The sequence below is a fragment of the Mustelus asterias genome, chromosome 9, assembly GCF_964213995.1.
Source record: "Mustelus asterias chromosome 9, sMusAst1.hap1.1, whole genome shotgun sequence".
Lineage (NCBI taxonomy): Eukaryota > Metazoa > Chordata > Chondrichthyes > Carcharhiniformes > Triakidae > Mustelus > Mustelus asterias.
In genome coordinates this window covers 59,461,575-59,478,930 of record NC_135809.1, presented here as the reverse complement: position 1 = coordinate 59,478,930, position 17,356 = coordinate 59,461,575, and the positions used below count along the sequence as shown (strand labels likewise).

The 17,356-nt window shown below is 45.1% G+C and overlaps 1 protein-coding gene across 3 annotated transcripts in view; it reads left to right on the top strand.

The window, feature by feature from the left end:
* Nucleotides 1-17,356, top strand: part of LOC144498711 (xylosyl- and glucuronyltransferase LARGE1) — a 436,258-nt gene that overhangs the window by 284,641 nt on the left and 134,261 nt on the right. For all 3 annotated transcript variants that reach the window (XM_078220258.1, XM_078220260.1, XM_078220259.1), the window contains one exon: nucleotides 4,154-4,258. In XM_078220258.1, the coding sequence (XP_078076384.1) occupies nucleotides 4,154-4,258 (105 nt within the window). The remainder of the gene's footprint in view (nucleotides 1-4,153; nucleotides 4,259-17,356) is intronic.

The window sequence follows — 17,356 nt, the reverse complement described above, 5'->3', positions numbered from 1 at the left end:
CTCCCCTCTCACCTTGAACCTATGCCCTCTAGTTTTAGACTTCCCTACCTTTGGGAAAAGATATTGACTATCTAGCTGATCTATGCCCCTCACTATGTTATAGACCTCTATATGCTCATCTCTAAACCTCCTCCGCTCCAGAGAAAAAAGCCCCAGTCTATCCAACCTCTCCTTATAACTCAAGTCATCAAGTCCTGGTAGCATCTTAGTAAAACTCTTCTGCACTCTTACTAGTTTAATAATATCCTTTCTATAATAGGGTGACCAGAACTGTACACAGTATTCCAAGTGTGGCCTTACCAATGTCTTGTACAACTTCCACGCCGAGCGGGCGCGGGAGCCACGCCGACCGGGCGCGGGAGCCACGCCGACCGGGCGCGGGAGCCACGCCGAGCAGGCGCGGGAGCCACGCCGAGCGGGCGCGGGATACTCTCTCCCTTGGATACAAAAATCCAGGCAGGCACATTAATGCAGTACTGAGGCAGTGCTTCACTGTTGGAGGTGCTGTATTTTGAATGAAGCCTCACCTACCCCTTCCAGTAGATCCCAGAGTACTATTTCAAAGAAGAGTAGGGGAGTTCTTCCTGATGCCCTGTCCAATATTTATCCCTCGATCCACATCACGAAAACTGGTTATCTCGTCACTCTCAGGTTGCTGTTTGTGGCAACTTGCTATGTGCAAATTGGCTAATGGTTTCCTCCATTACAACACTTCAAATAGTGCATCACTGGCTGTAAAGCACTTTAAAACATCAAGGAGTCATGAAAAGTGTTAAATAAATGAAAGACTTTCTTGCTTTTCAATTAGAACAGCAGTCCCATTTGAACCAGACACCCAGCTTGTTTTCTTGGTCTGTGGTTTGTGATGGTTGGGTTAAGATCCTGATCAAGAATGACCTGGCATGCTGACTATGAACATATGAATTAGGAGCAGGAGTAGGCCACTCGGCCCTTTGATCCTGCTCCACCATTCAATAAAATCATGACTGATCTGACTGCAACTGTACTCTCAGAGTAAGGGGTCACCCATTTCAGACAAAGATGAGGAGGAATTTCTTCTGAGGGTAGTGAATCTGTGGAATTCTTTACTGCAGAGGGCCGTAGAGGCTGGGTCATTAAGTATATTCAAGGCTGAGATAGACAGATTTTTATTGAATAAGATAATCAAGGATTATGGGGATAAGGTGGGAAAGTGGAGTTGAGGGTTATCATATCAGATCAGCCATGATCTCATTGAACAGTGGAGCAAACCCGATGGGCTGAATGGCCTACTGCACCAATGTCGTACAGTCTAACTTCAACCCCACATTCCTGCCTACCGCTGATGACCTTTCACCCCCATTTTAATCAGGATTTTATCGAGCTCTGCCTTGAAAATATTCACAGACTCTACTTTTGCTGCCTTTTGAGGAAGAGAGTTCCAGAAACTCACAACCCTCCGAGAGAAATAAATTCTTATCTATCTTAAATGAGCGACCCTTAATTTTAAACAATGACCCCTAGTGCTAGCTTACTACTGGTCAGCCTTTTAAATTCTATGACCCATAACCTCCTGTTTCCCTCGTGATAGATTTGGGGGATACCCCAAAGATGTGCTGGGGAATCTTACCCGGAAGTTCCCAGGTAAAGGGTTTACAGGCAATTGCCCAGAAGTACTAACTTACTCTGGACATTTGTGCTGGGCTGGGAACCATCTGATAAAGCAATTTAAATCACCAACTTCAGATGGTTCTGTTACTTTAACCTAATAGTTATTCTGAGAGAGTTAGAAAGAGAAAACACATTGACTCCAAAGTAACTATCGAAACACCCAGGCGCAACCTCACACGGGACACCCTCTGCACCGAAAAGACCCCCCTCCAATGTATCCACCAAAAGCACCCTCAAAATTACCTCCCTCTACTCTGACCACCTGCCCCTCCCTCCCGGTCTCCACCTCCCTCCTCCCACTCTCCCCACGATTGCCTAAACTACTTACCTTTAAAACTTACCTGCTCCCTTTAAATTGTGCCTTTTATAATTCCCTTTACAACAACTCTTGCCATAATAAGGGGGAGTGACTTACCTCTCTGCACCCCAGTTACACCACGCCGATGCTCCCGCGAGCACACTTTGCTGTTCCTGTCTCACCCAGCCTAAGTGAGGAAAGTGAGGTGGAACAGGGGCTTCAGAATCTCAGCAAAGGTAAGTTCATTCAGAGCGGCAACCGACGGAGATTGCCACTCTGAGAAAATTACAGACCTCTATGTTTCTACTCAGTGAGGTACAGTCACAGGTCACAGCCCAGTCAGGACATGTGGCAATGCCCACTTTCAGGTCTTTATAATATTGTGCAATTCCTCCCCGCACCCCCTGGATTTCAGTCCAGTCTGTTCACAGGGAATGAAGACTTTAAGCCTCAAATGAGGATTTGGGTATTACCGGCTCATTGTCGCATCACTGGTTTTCTTACCTCGGCCTAGAAAGGAATTAATGGCTAAACTAAATGTTTCTTCTCTCAGGAGGCTGTTAATAATCCTATGTAAAATAGACATAGTCCATCTCAATCTGCTTGAGTCACTGTCAAACCATGGGCTTTTTAAAATAAAGTGCTGCTTCACTTTTGTCCAAGAATATAAAAGCAAGGTGCACGGGAAAGTCAGTGATGCAGGGGCCATCCCTGCTAGTTGGAGATGTAATGAGATATATTGTCAGGGTCAAACCATCAAGGCCTCTGTTAATTTGTCTCTATCTGACCTGAGAAATGGTTCATGCTGTTGAGAGGGTTGTTAATGTCGATTCCACTGTTATGGTTTGTTAATTACACTGTTACGGTTCAGAGAAGCAGGCGATGGGCATTAATAGTCTTTGAGCATGTATAAATGGGGGATCACCCAGTAGGGAGTGGGGGAGAAAGGGAGGTGGATTACCTTGTAAGTCTACTCCTGGTCCTGACCAAGTTGGCCATTTACAGGTCCAGGCAGCAGGTGGTCGAGAGGGTCACCTGACTTGACTATCTGGCTCTCTACCGGGGCTACATTTGTTCCCTTGGAGAGGGAGCACTCAGTGTCCATCGACACGCTCCGTGACCAGTGGGTACCACGGGGCCTTGGGTGTATCATCACATGATGATGACGTTTTAATTGGATTTTGTGAATTTCCTTTGAAGTTTTGATTTTTTTTGTTGCAGGGCCCCACCAGGGTCTGCCCCCCCCCCCTCACATTTGGATCACCTGTTTAATTCATTGAACTTTGCTTTATCAGTCTCGCATATAATCTCCACTGGTTAATGACTGACCGACCACCAAATCACACTGCATCACAGCTCCTGCTGATCGGAGTTGCTCTTTAGGGTGTGGGATAGCATCCCTGAGCAGCTGTGGTCATGCTAGCTTTGAGTAATCCAAGTTGGAGTTGGGGATGGGCTGCCCCCTCTACAGTGGTGAATGAAAGAAGATGCAATTAGTCAGTACTTCTTCCAAGAAGGGGTCCAGTTGTGAGACCCCTACTTGCTGCCACAACTGCAATGAAATAACTTGGCGCAAACCAGACTCAAAGCGATCTGTCTCAAACTATTGAGCCATACTTGTAGAGAATGAGTTCTGTCAAAAAATAAAATGCTTCCCCTGTGAATTCCTTAACTGTTAAGTGGGCCTGGTGAATATGCTGGTGAGGGGCATTAAGCCAGAAAGAACAGGAGCCTCTGCTTCGATTCTCAACTAGGTTAGTTATTCTCAGCTCAGGCAGTATTTGGACAACGGGCGTCAGTGCTCAGGGGGACAGACTGTTGACCAAGATTGTCATTGCGATCCTTGTGTGGATCAGACCACACAATACTCTCATCATAAGTTAATTTACTGATATCACCAGGAGTAAAGTGAAAAATTAGGTCAGAAGCAAAATACTGCAGACTCTGGATGCCCGCAGTGAAATCAGAAAACGCTGGAAATACCTAGCAGAGTAGACAGCATCAGTGCAGAGGGAAAGAGGGTCAATGTTTCAGGGCTGTTTTTAGAAAATTGGGTCATTTACCACAATCACTGCCCTCGACCTGGGAAAGGTTGAATGGAACACATCAACACATGTTCGCATAAAGAGACTGTTGGTGACAGAAAGAGCTACAGATATGGGCAAACTATCACAGCGTAATGTTTCCCCGCTCTCTCACTCACAGGTCAGCAAGTCCTCGGGCTGGTGGAGAATCAAAGTGATTGGTACCTTGGGAATTTGTGGAAAAATCACAGGCCGTGGCCAGCACTGAGTCGAGGATACAACACAGGTCAGTAACCCGGCAAATTAGACAATGCCAGGCACCAGATTGCCTCCACTCGGTAATTTCCTAATCTGTCTCCAATTGAAGTGAACTGGAATTGTGACACCTCACCCACATGGAGTAATCTCAACAGACTATTAACATAAATAAAATACTATCAACATCATTGGGGTTATCTTTGAGCAGAAATGGATTTGACATGTAAAGACTATTGCTATAAGAGCAGATCCGAGGCTAGGAATCCTGCAATGGGTAACATACCCCCTGATTCCACAAAGCCTGTCCACCAAGGCACAAGACAAGAGTGTGATGGAATACTTTCCACTTGCCTGGATGGGTGCAGCTCCAACAACACTCAAGAAGCTTGGCACCATCCAGGACAAAACATCCCACTTGATTAGCACCTCATCCACAAACAACTCCCTCCATCATTGATGCACAGTGGCAGCCGTGTGTACCATCTACAAGATGCACCACAGCAGCTCACCAAGCCTCCATTGACAGTACCTTCCAAGCCACTACCATCTAGAAGGACATGGGCGGTAGATACCTGGGTCACCACCACTTGGAGGTTCCCCTCCAAGTCACTCACCATTCTGACTCGGAAATACATTGCCTTTCCTTCACTGTCGCTGGGTCAAAATCCTGGAACTCCCTCCCTAACAGCTGTACCTGCACCACATGGACTGTAGTGGTTCACGAAGGCATCACCATCTTCTCTTGGGCGATTAGAGATGGGCAATACATGTTGGTCTAATCAGCAAAGCCCACATCCCATGAATGGTTTTTAAAAAAATCTAGTTCAACTTTCAGGCTATTCTAATTTTAGAATGAATCGATATTAGATTTTATAATTGCTATCCTAGTTTCTGTTTAATAATAAGGTCAAATATAAAGCGATGATTTTATGACTTGCACCATGGATATACAGTGCTGAAATCCATCCCCTCCCAGATCATCTAATGGGATATTATACTACACTTTATTATACCATACTATTACATCATGCTACATTGGTACTATTTTCCTTTCCTTCCTGAGTTCCTATGTCAGCAGAGATATCCTTATTTCTACCCACACATCTCTCCCCCGTTTCTCGAGTTCCCTGGTCAGGAGGTAGCCAGAGTCTCCCCAAACTAGGCAAGTTTTTCCCATAAATTTTCCATAGAGGGTCGCAAGGTGGTTAACTGAAAATGGATATTTTCTCGGGCCAATAAACCATTTTATAATTTATTCTTTTGTGGGATGTTCCCCATCGCCATTTGGTCCCTCGCCAACTATTGCAGAGGGACGTTAAGACCACATTTCTGTTGGTCTGGAGTCACAGTAGGCCAGACAGGGTAACAACAGCAGGACATTTGCGAACTAGATGAGTTTTTACAACAATCGACAATGGTTTCATGGTCACCATCACTGAGACTAGATTTTTAATTCCAGATTTATTTATTGAATTTAAATTCTGCCAGCTGCCATGGTGGGATTTGAATCCATGTCCCCAGAGCATTAGCCTGGGCCTCTGGATTACTAGCCCAGTGACATTAACCCCCCTGCCACCATCCCTCTTGGGGTCTTGAGTAAAACCATGCAGAACAAATACGCTGATTCCATTACAATACCTGAAAACACCATTAAAAATTGCCTTTATACAGTGACTTTCTTATCCTCAATACATCTCGACATCTTTTACAGTCACTTTAAAACATGCAATCACTGTTGTAACCTATAAAACACAGCAACCAATTTGTGCACAGCAAGCTCTCACAAACAGCAATGAGACAAATGACTGGATCATCTGTTTTAGTAATTGGGTTGAAGGATGAATATGATCTACGAATAGGAGAGGACTGCCCTGTTCACAACAATGTAATGGGGTATTTTACGTCATGTAAGGGGGCAGATGGGCCATTGGTTTGACGTCTCATCTGAAAGACAGATGCATTGTCACTATCTGATCAATTACATTGTTAAGGTTAAGAGAAGCAGGTGATAGGTATGAATAATCTTTGAACGCATATAAATAGGTGATAGCTGGGACACTGGGTTAAGGGTAGGGCAGTGGTTAGCATTGCTGCCTCGCAGTGCCAGGGACCTAGGTTCAATTCCAGCCTTGGGTGACTGTGTGGAATTTGCAAGCTCTCCCAGTGTCTCCGTGGGTTTCCTCTGGGTGCTGCGGTTTCCTCACACAGCCCAAAGATGTGCAGGTTAGGTTGGTCAGCCATGGTAAATGCGCAGGTATCTCTGGATAGGATGGCGGTACGATGCTCTTTTGGAGAGTTGATGCAGACACAATGGGCTGAATGGCCTCCGACCACACTATAGGGATTCCATGGAGTCGGAGGAGAGCTGTGATACTGAACAAGTCAATAAACTCATAATAAAGAGAATCTGTGTCGTGATTTTGGCTTCACAGACACACACACTCACACCAAACCACACACACTCACACCAGCCCCGCATTCTCACACCAAACCACACACACTCACACCAAACCACACACACTCACACCAAACCACACACACTCACACCAAACCACACACACTCACACCAGCCCCACACTCTCACACCAGCCCCACACTCTCACACCAGCCCCACACTCTCACACCAGCCCCACACTCTCACACCAGCCCCACACTCTCACACCAGCCCCACACTCTCACACCAGCCCCACACTCTCACACCAGCCCCACACTCTCACACCAGCCCCACACACACTCACACCAAGCCCCACACACACTCACACCAAGCCCCACACACACTCACACCAAGCCCCACACACACTCACACCAAGCCCCACACACACTCACACCAAGCCCCACACACACTCACACCAAGCCCCACACACACTCACACCAAGCCCCACACACACTCACACCAAGCCCCACACACACTCACACCAAGCCCCACACACACTCACACCAAGCCCCACACACACTCACACCAAGCCCCACACACACTCACACCAAGCCCCACACACACTCACACCAAGCCCCACACACACTCACACCAAGCCCCACACACACTCACACCAAGCCCCACACACACTCACACCAAGCCCCACACACACTCACACCAAGCCCCACACACACTCACACCAAGCCCCACACACACTCACACCAAGCCCCACACACACTCACACCAAGCCCCACACACACTCACACCAAGTCCCACACACACTCACACCAAGCCCCACACACACTCACACCAAGCCCCACACACACTCACACCAAGCCCCACACACACTCACACCAAGCCCCACACACACTCACACCAAGCCCCACACACACTCACACCAAGCCCCACACACACTCACACCAAGCCCCACACACACTCACACCAAGCCCCACACACACTCACACCAAGCCCCACACACACTCACACCAAGCCCCACACACACTCACACCAAGCCCCACACACACTCACACCAAGCCCCACACACACTCACACCAAGCCCCACACAGCTGGTATCCAAGTCTTGTGTCCAGTAAAATCCATTGAGCTGTAGCTTTTATGTGTTTCTCTGTTTAAAGTTAAGCGCAGTGTGAAGCGGTATGTTGCATTTACACGACCTGTATGGATATGCCAGCTGACTGGCTTCACTATTACTTAGCACAATTTTCACTGTGCAGTAACTATCATTTAAAAAAGGAAGCTGTTGTATTACAGCCAAAGGTTTCTGCTTCAGTTCACTCTGCAAATATCAGGAGCACATATTGGCAAATTCTGTACTCCCATGCCACAATGTTTTTGCTATTAATTTGAATAGTTGGACAATCAAGGGCTCGGAATTGGAAATATTCTGTATTCCTGACGTGCCAAAAGCACTGAGGTAGAAAATATGGAACATATTGTTTAGACACAAAAACCTCAGAGACACTAGGCTAGGTCAATGATTGTTGGTAGGTTTCTCCATAAAGTGGCACCTCCTACAGACCAGTAATAATCAAATGTTTTTTTGATCATCACATTGGGGAATATTAGTCTGAGGAATGGCGGTCAGGTACAGCATTGAATTAAGTTAGATACTTAAGTAGAGCAATCTGCTCCAGAGTTGTGTTTCCAATTCAACCTCAGAAGAACAGCAATAGAACATTTTTATATAAACCACCCCTCACTAGGAGCTGAATGGAGACTGTCCAAATCATTTAATATCAGACTTTTACAGGTAACAGACAGAGCAGATTCTCATCAAATCAGCCTGGGCCAGATCTGAGCTTAAGTTCTTGGATGGAAGCGCAGTGTCTCTTCAACCGCACCATCCAGTTTCCCATCTGTTTAGAATGATATAACGGCATTTATCACTCAGAAGGGACTGTGTAAACACATTATGGATTCATTTATTGAGACTGGGCACATGAGAACAGTTATACATCGATATAAAATTTGAAAATACTATGTACAGAGCTGTGTTCTGCTCACAGCCCAAAGTGAAAAGCAGACTGGATCACATGATACACTTCCCTTCTAATGATGTCACACTGCTGTACATTAAAGACCTATTGCAACATACTCTTGTAAGAGGAATTTCTGAGATGTCCCCCTGGGGTGCCCTGTATTTGTTGACCTCACTCAACCAATACATGGACTGCGGAAGATTTTTAATTGGTGAAAGGAGTCACTCTTTTGCTGGAACCTGGGCCTCCTTTATCTGCTTGCGAGACTGCTCCAGCCTCGCTACCCATGAAAGAATTTACTCCCTTAAATAGCAGGCCTTTGATTAAACTTGTTTTCGCATATCCAAAAAACAGATAAGAGAAGCTGCCTTTCTGTGCTCCATTGTATTAAAAGAAGTTGGTCTGTCTACCACTGTGTTTCCCATCATGCTGCATTCAGAACAAAGTTAGCCAAGGCGCACAATACATATATATTGAAAATACAATTTAAGCTTATAATACTTGGTTAATTTGTGGTTATACAGTTTATAATACCTTTGCAGTTTATAATACCCTTGCATATATTGTTCCAGGCACATTGTGAATTCTCACTATGTATAAGGCACTTTATAATTACCGTAACCTAGTCTATTATAGTAAAACTAAAATGAAGGCTCCCCCCACCTCCCCCAGACTGGACTGGGTAAGCGTGGAAGATGGATTGGGGAAGGTAACGATAATTAAATGGGGAAGTTGGCGGGCCATGGATCTTCCTGCTGGGCTCTTGCTGGGCAAGGAATCCAGAATAAAGGGGATGCATTTTACAGCGGTACGGACTCCCCACCCCCCAGTCGAAAAGTCTGTCGGTATCACGCCGACCACAATTCCAGCTCTCCTGCAGCAACACGCTTAGGGCCACCTTAATTAGTTTAGAGTGAGACATATGCCGTCCTGGGACAGGAGGCCCTGCCCAAGAAAGCTACCAGTTAATTTGATTGGCCGACATGCAAGATCTGTGCAGCTTATTATTTTTTGCTCTCTGCTGTCCTCTCTGTTAAGAGGTGTAAAATTAGCTCAGTGATGACTGCCGGGCCAAGCTATTGAGCAAAGGCATTAGCTTTATTCCAAACAATGCACAACAGAAACACTTCATTTGCTAAATTAAAGACTGAAGGATATTGTGACGTGCTTTTCGAACTTCTAAAGTTTTGGCAAAGTTTGAATGCTTGAAAGATTGGTCCACATGTACACATAGATACACGGTGAGTCAGCTACATTATGGAATTGAAACAAAATGACACAAGCCATGTTTGGGGAGAATGGAGTCTGCGACCCCCTCATACATAAAGGACTGTTGTAATTATGGACAAACTTTACACATTTACCTGAAAATGAATTAAATAGGAAGTGAGGATAAAGCAAATGTTTTCCTCAGGATGATGTGGCCAGATACTGTAGTTTTTTCACTGATGTTGGCCAGGAGATTCCAGTTTGATGAAACAGGCTGAAATTAATGAGATTCTGAACTATTATTATGGCACAGCTAAGGATGAAATGATACTGAGAGTTGCATTCCATGAAAGGAAGCAGTTGCCAAGTGAGACTGTTGCGCATTACATTCTCGAAATAAAGAAACTCTCTCATCACTGTGGGTATAGCTCAAACCGAGAAATTAACCTGAGAAAGATGTTCGTAGCAGGCCAAAAGAATAATAAAATCCAGGCCAAGCTGTTGAGCAGGGGTAATAAGCTGATATGGGAGGAGGCCTGCGATGAGGCCACACCCATGGAAATGGCAGAAAGAGAGCATTGCAATTCCATAGCGAGTTCTTTCCCTGAGCCGGCAGGGGATGCCCACTGGATTCCAGTGAGTTCCAGGCCATGGCAGCCAGGTTCACAGACTTAGAGTCAGAAATTTAGCTGCTACACCATTATCATAGTAACCCAGCCATGTAAATGTCCTTTTGTTTCCTGTCACTTTGTTATGCCTGTGGGAACGTGGGTCATATCCAGTGGAGGAAACAGCAAGGCTCCAAGCTGTATCCATGGACCTGGACCAGTCACAATTGTGGTCAATTAAAAGTTGGTCTAGGAACCTGGAAATCCTCGAATGTGCGTATGATAGATGTGGAAACAGAAATTGATGTTATCAGGCAGCTAGTTGTGCACGATTAGGAAGAGAGAGATACAGCATGTGGAGGATGAGAATAACAGGCTGAAGATAAAATGCCAGCAACTAAGGTAGAATTAGAAGTTAGGGCAAAATGTTATGCTACCTCCATCCCCCCACCCCCAAGGCAGGTTCTGAGGTGGTGGGAAGTATAAAATTCCCCCTCGGGAACCCTCCCACCCAAACCCAGACACAGTTCCAGGTTTGGGAGGGCAGGCTTCAATCAGGAAACCTGTCCATTCACCTGTTGAAGCCTTTAAATAGCCACTTAATGGCCTTATCCCTCCCAGCCTCAATTTGTAGGCTGGTGGGAGCACATACGAGGAGGGTGGACAAGTGACATTTAAACTTTTCCCCATCTTGGGTGGGAAAGGCAGGGGGGGGGGGGCTCACTATGAAGGCCCTCTTAGAGCTGGAGAATCCTGCCCCGCAGGACATTGGAGCTCTGGAACTTTCCCCTCACATTCTGGCCTACCCCCCCCGATGCCACAATTGCCCACCCCAACCCCGACTCCTGCAGTCATCCTTGACCTTCCCACTCCCGGAATCCCCAGGATTGAACTTTTCAAAGGTCCCTTGACTTGGGAAAGTCAAGCTGATGGAAATAGCAGGAGATAAAGAAACATCACTGGCTTTATTTGAGTGAAAATTGCTCTCTGCTTCTCATAGAAATCTGAAACCATGTGTCTACCTCAGAGTTTAATCAGTTGGCATTAAGTCATAGATCTTTGTGGATAGTGTGTCCAGGGATATGTTTGAAGGGAAGATAAAATATTAAACAAGGGCACACTCAATCCAATCTAAACCCATGGTTGGGCATTGAAGAAAATAGCGTCAGCTTCAGAAATTGGAATTTATACAATTACCTATGATGCTTGCACAGTTTGTCCAGTTTGCCTCAAAAAGCCCATCGACACTTAGTGAGTTTTACAGCCACACTGGGAGCAGGCTGGTGGAGGAGGAGAGGAGGCAGAGGCAGAGCGCTGTGGCAGAGGTGCCATGCCTTTCACCCACTACCCACCTCCGCTTATTTACCAGTGGCAGGCAGCTCACCTTTGGGCCAATTAAGGCCTCTTATGCCAGCATTGGTATTTTACCAACAGCAAGGGGTGCACAAACCTGTTGACTTTCTTGTGGGCCGAAACGGGGGGTCCCACCTGTTTGAGCTTCCAATGCCCAATAGAAACCCATACTCATGTGTTGTACATTCCCTGCCCTCCTGAACCCAGTATTCCACCACCACTCCTTGCCCAGCCTTGCCCGAGTAGCCCCAGGAGAAGATCCCAACTTAGTTTCTCATCTGATTCTATCGTCAATTGTTGTTGGAGACTTCATAGAAATCAGTGAAACCCTACAGTACAGAAAGAGGCCATTCGGCCCATCGAGTCTGCACCAACCACAAACCCACCCAGGCCCTACCCCCATATCCCTACATTATTTACCAGTTATTTACATTACTTAGTTATTTACATTATTTACATTACTTGCCTGCAGTCCCAGCAGTGGCCACCATTCCCCTAGTGGCGCTTCTGGGAAGCTTGAGTTGCTGGCCCTCCAATAGGCTGGCAGCTCCCGGCGGCCACACCTCCTCTCAGAATGGCCAGACTTTCTACCCTGAGCCAATTAAAATGGGCATAAAATCACTGCGGGGTGACCCGGCCAAGGGGAGTTGGGTTTGGCCCTGGCATTTCAGCTGAGGTCAGGACCACCGCCTCCAAAAAGTTAAAGTTTATTTATTGGTTACATGTAGGCTTACATTAACACTGCAATGAAGTTACTGTGAAAATCCCCTAGTCGGATATACTGAGGGAGAATTTAGCATGGCCAATGCAACTAACCAGCACATCTTTCGGACTGTGGGAGGAAACCGGAGCACCTGGAGAAAACCCATGCTGTGGAGATGCCGGTGTTGGAAAACCCATGCAGACAGACATGGGGAGAACGTGCAGACAGTGACCCAAACCAGGAATCGAACCCGGGTCCCTGGCGCTATGAGGCAGCTGTGCTAACCACTGTGCCACCGTGCCGCCCATTTAAAATTACAGCCGAAGAGTTTGGCAGCAAGGAATTAGTTATTACAGTGTCATCAGTTTAGTAATGGCCAGGGCTTCTTGATTTTACAAGAGGATGATTTAGAGAGAGAGAGAGACGGCGAGACTAAAGCTATCCACTGCTGGCATGCTGCAGGGACGCGAGGGATTTCTTCTTTAATCTGCTGTCAACAGAGACAAAAGGCAGATGTGTTCAAAATGTTGCTTTCATGTTTCCTTTCTCCTCCTCCCAGGGGATATGAAGGTTAACATCCCTGTTTCTCCTGGTTCCTGTTGATTGTCACTTTGAATAGAGTGGATGTACAAGATGTGTATTGTCAAGATGACGTCTGGAGCTCCTCTCTGGCACCCAGTGTTCCTGCAGCTCGCCCTTTGACAGGAAAAATCAGCAGCAGTGCCTTCTGGGAAATGAAGCCTTCAGTTGATTAATTTAGTCCTGCCTTTAGTTTGGCGAGCATTGTTCTGCAATATTGCTTATTATATACGGCACATTCTCACCACTCCCTGGATGAAGAAACTGCCCCTGAATTCACTATTGGATTAAGTACTATTAAAAGCCCCACTGATGTTACTGTGAGAGTATCTCCCCAAAGGATAACTTGAAACACTGGTTCTTAGTGGTGTATATTTGTTTGGAATAATTTGGATAAGCACTGCCGATAGCCTAAATGAATACAGGAAGTGCAGGGACGAAGTGAAATAAGGAAATAAAAGAGAAGGCATGAAAAAAATAGCAAAGTTAAAGAAAACCCAAAGATGTTTTACCAATATATTAATCGTAAAAGTTTAAGGAAAAAGTAGGATCTATCAGAGATGAAGAAGAGAACTTGTGTATAGATGCAGAGGCTGTGAGAAGGGTTTTAAATGAATATTTTGTCTCCGTGTTTACAAAAGAAAGGGATAACGCAGATATAATAGTCCAGGAGGAACACTGGGAGATATTGGACGAGGGTAATCATAAAGAGAGGAAGTTGGAATCCTTGAAAGTTGATAAGTCACTCGGGCCAGATGGATTGTTTCTCAGGCTGCTGAAGGACTTCAGGGAGGAGATAGCAGATGCTCTGAGGATGATTTTCCAATCACCACTAGGTACAGAAACTAAAGAAATGCAAACTTGTTCCATTGTTTAAAAGGGGATCGAAGGAAATGCCAAACAGTCATAGGACAATGTGTCCTATATTGGTGGTGGGCAAATTAGTGGAATCAATCCTGAGAGAGAGAGGTTTAACTGTTCAGAAGAAAGGCTTAGACTAGTTAGACATGGTCAGCATGGATTTGTTAAAGGAAGATTTTGCCTCACAAATTTGATTGAATTCTTTGAAGAAGTGAAAAGGGTTGATGAAGGTAGTGCAGTGGATATTGTGTACATGGATTTTAACAAGGCATTTGACAAGGTGCCATATGGTACATTGGTTAAAAAGTAAAAGTCCATGGGATTCAGGGTAATATGGCAAACTGGATAAAAACTTTGCTTAGTAACACAAAGCAAAAGGTAATGGTCAATGGATGCCCTCGCGAATGGAAAGTTGATTCAAGTGGTGTTCCACAGGGCTCAGTGTTGGGACCCTCCCTGTTTGTGTTATATATTAATGATTTGGATGTGAACGTGGGGGCCGCAATTGGACAATTTGAAGATGCCACACAGATTGGCCAAGTAATGGACAGTGTAGAGGCTAGCTGTAATCTCCAAAACAATACAGATGAGTTGGTGGAGTAGGCGGTAAAGTGGCAGATGGATTTTAACATAGAGAAGTGTGAGGTAATGCATTTAGGGAAGTCAAACAGTTATAGGGAATGCACAATAAATGGGAATATACTAAGAGGAGTAGATGAAGTGAGAGATCTTGGTGTACAAGTACACAGGTCCCCAAAGACAGCAGTTCAAGTAGACAGGATTGTAAAGAAGACATATTGAATGCTCTCTTTCATTGGCAGTGATATAGAATATAAAAGGATATAATGTTTGAATTGTATAAAACACTGGTGAGGCCATAACTGGAGTATTGTGTGCAGTTCTGGTCACCACGTTATAGGAAGGATGTAATTGCTCTGGAGAGAGTGCAGAGGAAGATGAGAAGAACATTGACAGATAAGTGTAGTTATGAGGAGAGATTGGATAGGTTGGGCTTATTTTCCTTGAAACAAAGAAGGCTGAGAGGTGACTTGATTGAGGTGTACAAAATTATGAGTGGAAGAGATAAAGTAGACAGGATAAAATTGTTTCCCTTGGCGGAGAATGTTTGAACCAGGGGACATGGATTCAAGGTGGCAGAGTTGTAAAGTGGCAAAAGGTATAGAGGGGACATGAGGAAGAACTTTTTGCGCAGATGGTGGTGAGTGTCTGGAATTCGCTGCGCAGGTTGGTGGTGGAGGCAGAGACCCTAAACTCTTTTTTAAAAAATACCTGGATCTGCATCTTAAATGCTGTAAGGTACAGGGCTATCAGCCGGGTGCAGGATGGTGGGATTAGAAAGGGCACCTGGCATGGACAAGATGGGCTGAATGGCCTCCTTCGGTGCTGTAACTTTTTAATGGTTTTAAAGTTTTGAGGAAATATGTGCTACCCAGTGAGGAACCAGTCCAGTTGTTGTGTAAGCAATTAATAAAGAATATTTATTAAAGTAAAGGGAAAAAAAAGAAGCAACAAGAAAGACTAGTGCGCACAATGGCACGTACGTATATTAATAACTAAATACACAGTTTTATCTGAAATTACCTGTTGTTCCTGAAATATACCCTGAACTCACTGAGACACCCCTTTTCCCAAGCAACATCCATATGTCAAATCCATCTAATAGCTACCACACAATACAACTTAGATGACCAAGTCTGGGAAAATGTCTTTTCCTGGTTCAGTGAAGGCACAAAACTGTGTCTTTTAGTGGAGAAAATCTGCGACCTGCCGTGGTTCTAAACGTTCGATGGAACATGCCTCCTTCAGACTGCTGGATGGAAAACTAACCTCCTTCCCCAATAAAGGTGCTGGCAGTTATATTGTTCAGTTTCTTTGATATTCCACCCCTTGGATTTGGGTGTTTACATCTCAAATTCCTTACCTTTAGAGGTTATCATTTGTATAGCCCCACTGATCTCAGGTGAACAGTTTTTCTGACATGGCAATTTGCACATCAAATTCTCTGGACGCCTGCTAATATTGTTACTGAGCAAATCTCATATCATTATTCTTCTAGACACTGGTTAATCTTGTTACTTGTTTATTTTGTTTTCATCTCGACGTTCAATTGTTAATCTCATCAACTCCCCAAATTCCTAATATTAGTATATCTTACATTTATGGCCTCTAGTTGTGACCTTTCCCACACTTTCTCTATGTCTACCCAACCACTTATAAAACCATAGAATCCCTATCATGCCGAAGGAGGTCATTCAGCTCATCGAATGTGCACCAACTCTCCAAAAGGGCATTTTGCCCAGGCCCAACACCCAGTCCTATCCCCATAATCCTGCACATTCATCCTAGCTAATCCACTTAACCTACACATCTTTGGGCACTGAGGGGCAATTTAGCATGACTTAATTTCATAATCCAAAGCACTTTTGTTAGTCAGTTACCCTCGATCATTTCTTTTCCACAAAAAAGGGCCTGTTTAGTCTTATCCTGATGAATATATCCTCTCAATTCTGGCGTCCTCCATGTGAATGTACTTTGCCATCTTCACAGGTGTGTCCTTTTTACAATATGGAGACTAGTCGTACACTGTACTTCGCAAGTGTGGTCTAAACAAGTTTTGATACACGTTTAACATCTCAACTTTCCAGTTCTATTCCTCTGGAAATAACTTTGGACCCATGTTTGCTATTTGTATGGTCTAATTAAAGAGTGTCATAACTTGGCTTTGCTAGCTTTCTTTCTCTGTGATTCATTTATTCATAGGATGTGGGCGTCACTGGCTGGCGAGCATTTATTGCCCATCCCTAGTTGTCCTTGAATAGGTGGTGGTGAGCTGCCTTCCTGAAACGCTGCAGTCCATGTAGGGTATCAAAGGGAATATTGACCAACCGGGCTCTTCAATTACTGGTCTTTTTCATTTGAGGAAGTTAGGAGAGCAATTTTTCACCATGACGAGCTTAAACAAAACCTTTTCATGTTGCAGGAATGCTATCACCAGCAGGCAAATGCTGCTCCAATTCCAATTCTCTTTCCGCAGCTAGTTACACAGGATAACAGACTTTTGTCTGTTTCCATAGCTAGCAATTCCCAAATAGGTCGCTGCCAGGGGGTTTATACTTAAGGGGCGTCCATCAAGCATGGCTGACCAGGAGTCTCTCCTGCTCTTGCCACCAGCCAATGATGAGTCTGGAAGGGCTTTGCAGGTTGATACTCGACCTGTTTTGCCGCGTTGCGAACCTTCCTTAAGCATCAAGTCCTGGGGTGAGACTCGAACCCGGAGCTTCTGGCCTTCAGAGGCAGGGATGTTCCCCACTGTGTCTAAAACCTGGGAAATGCTGGTCCCACCTCTAAATGCTAGGAGCAAGGTTCCTTCCCTTTTAGT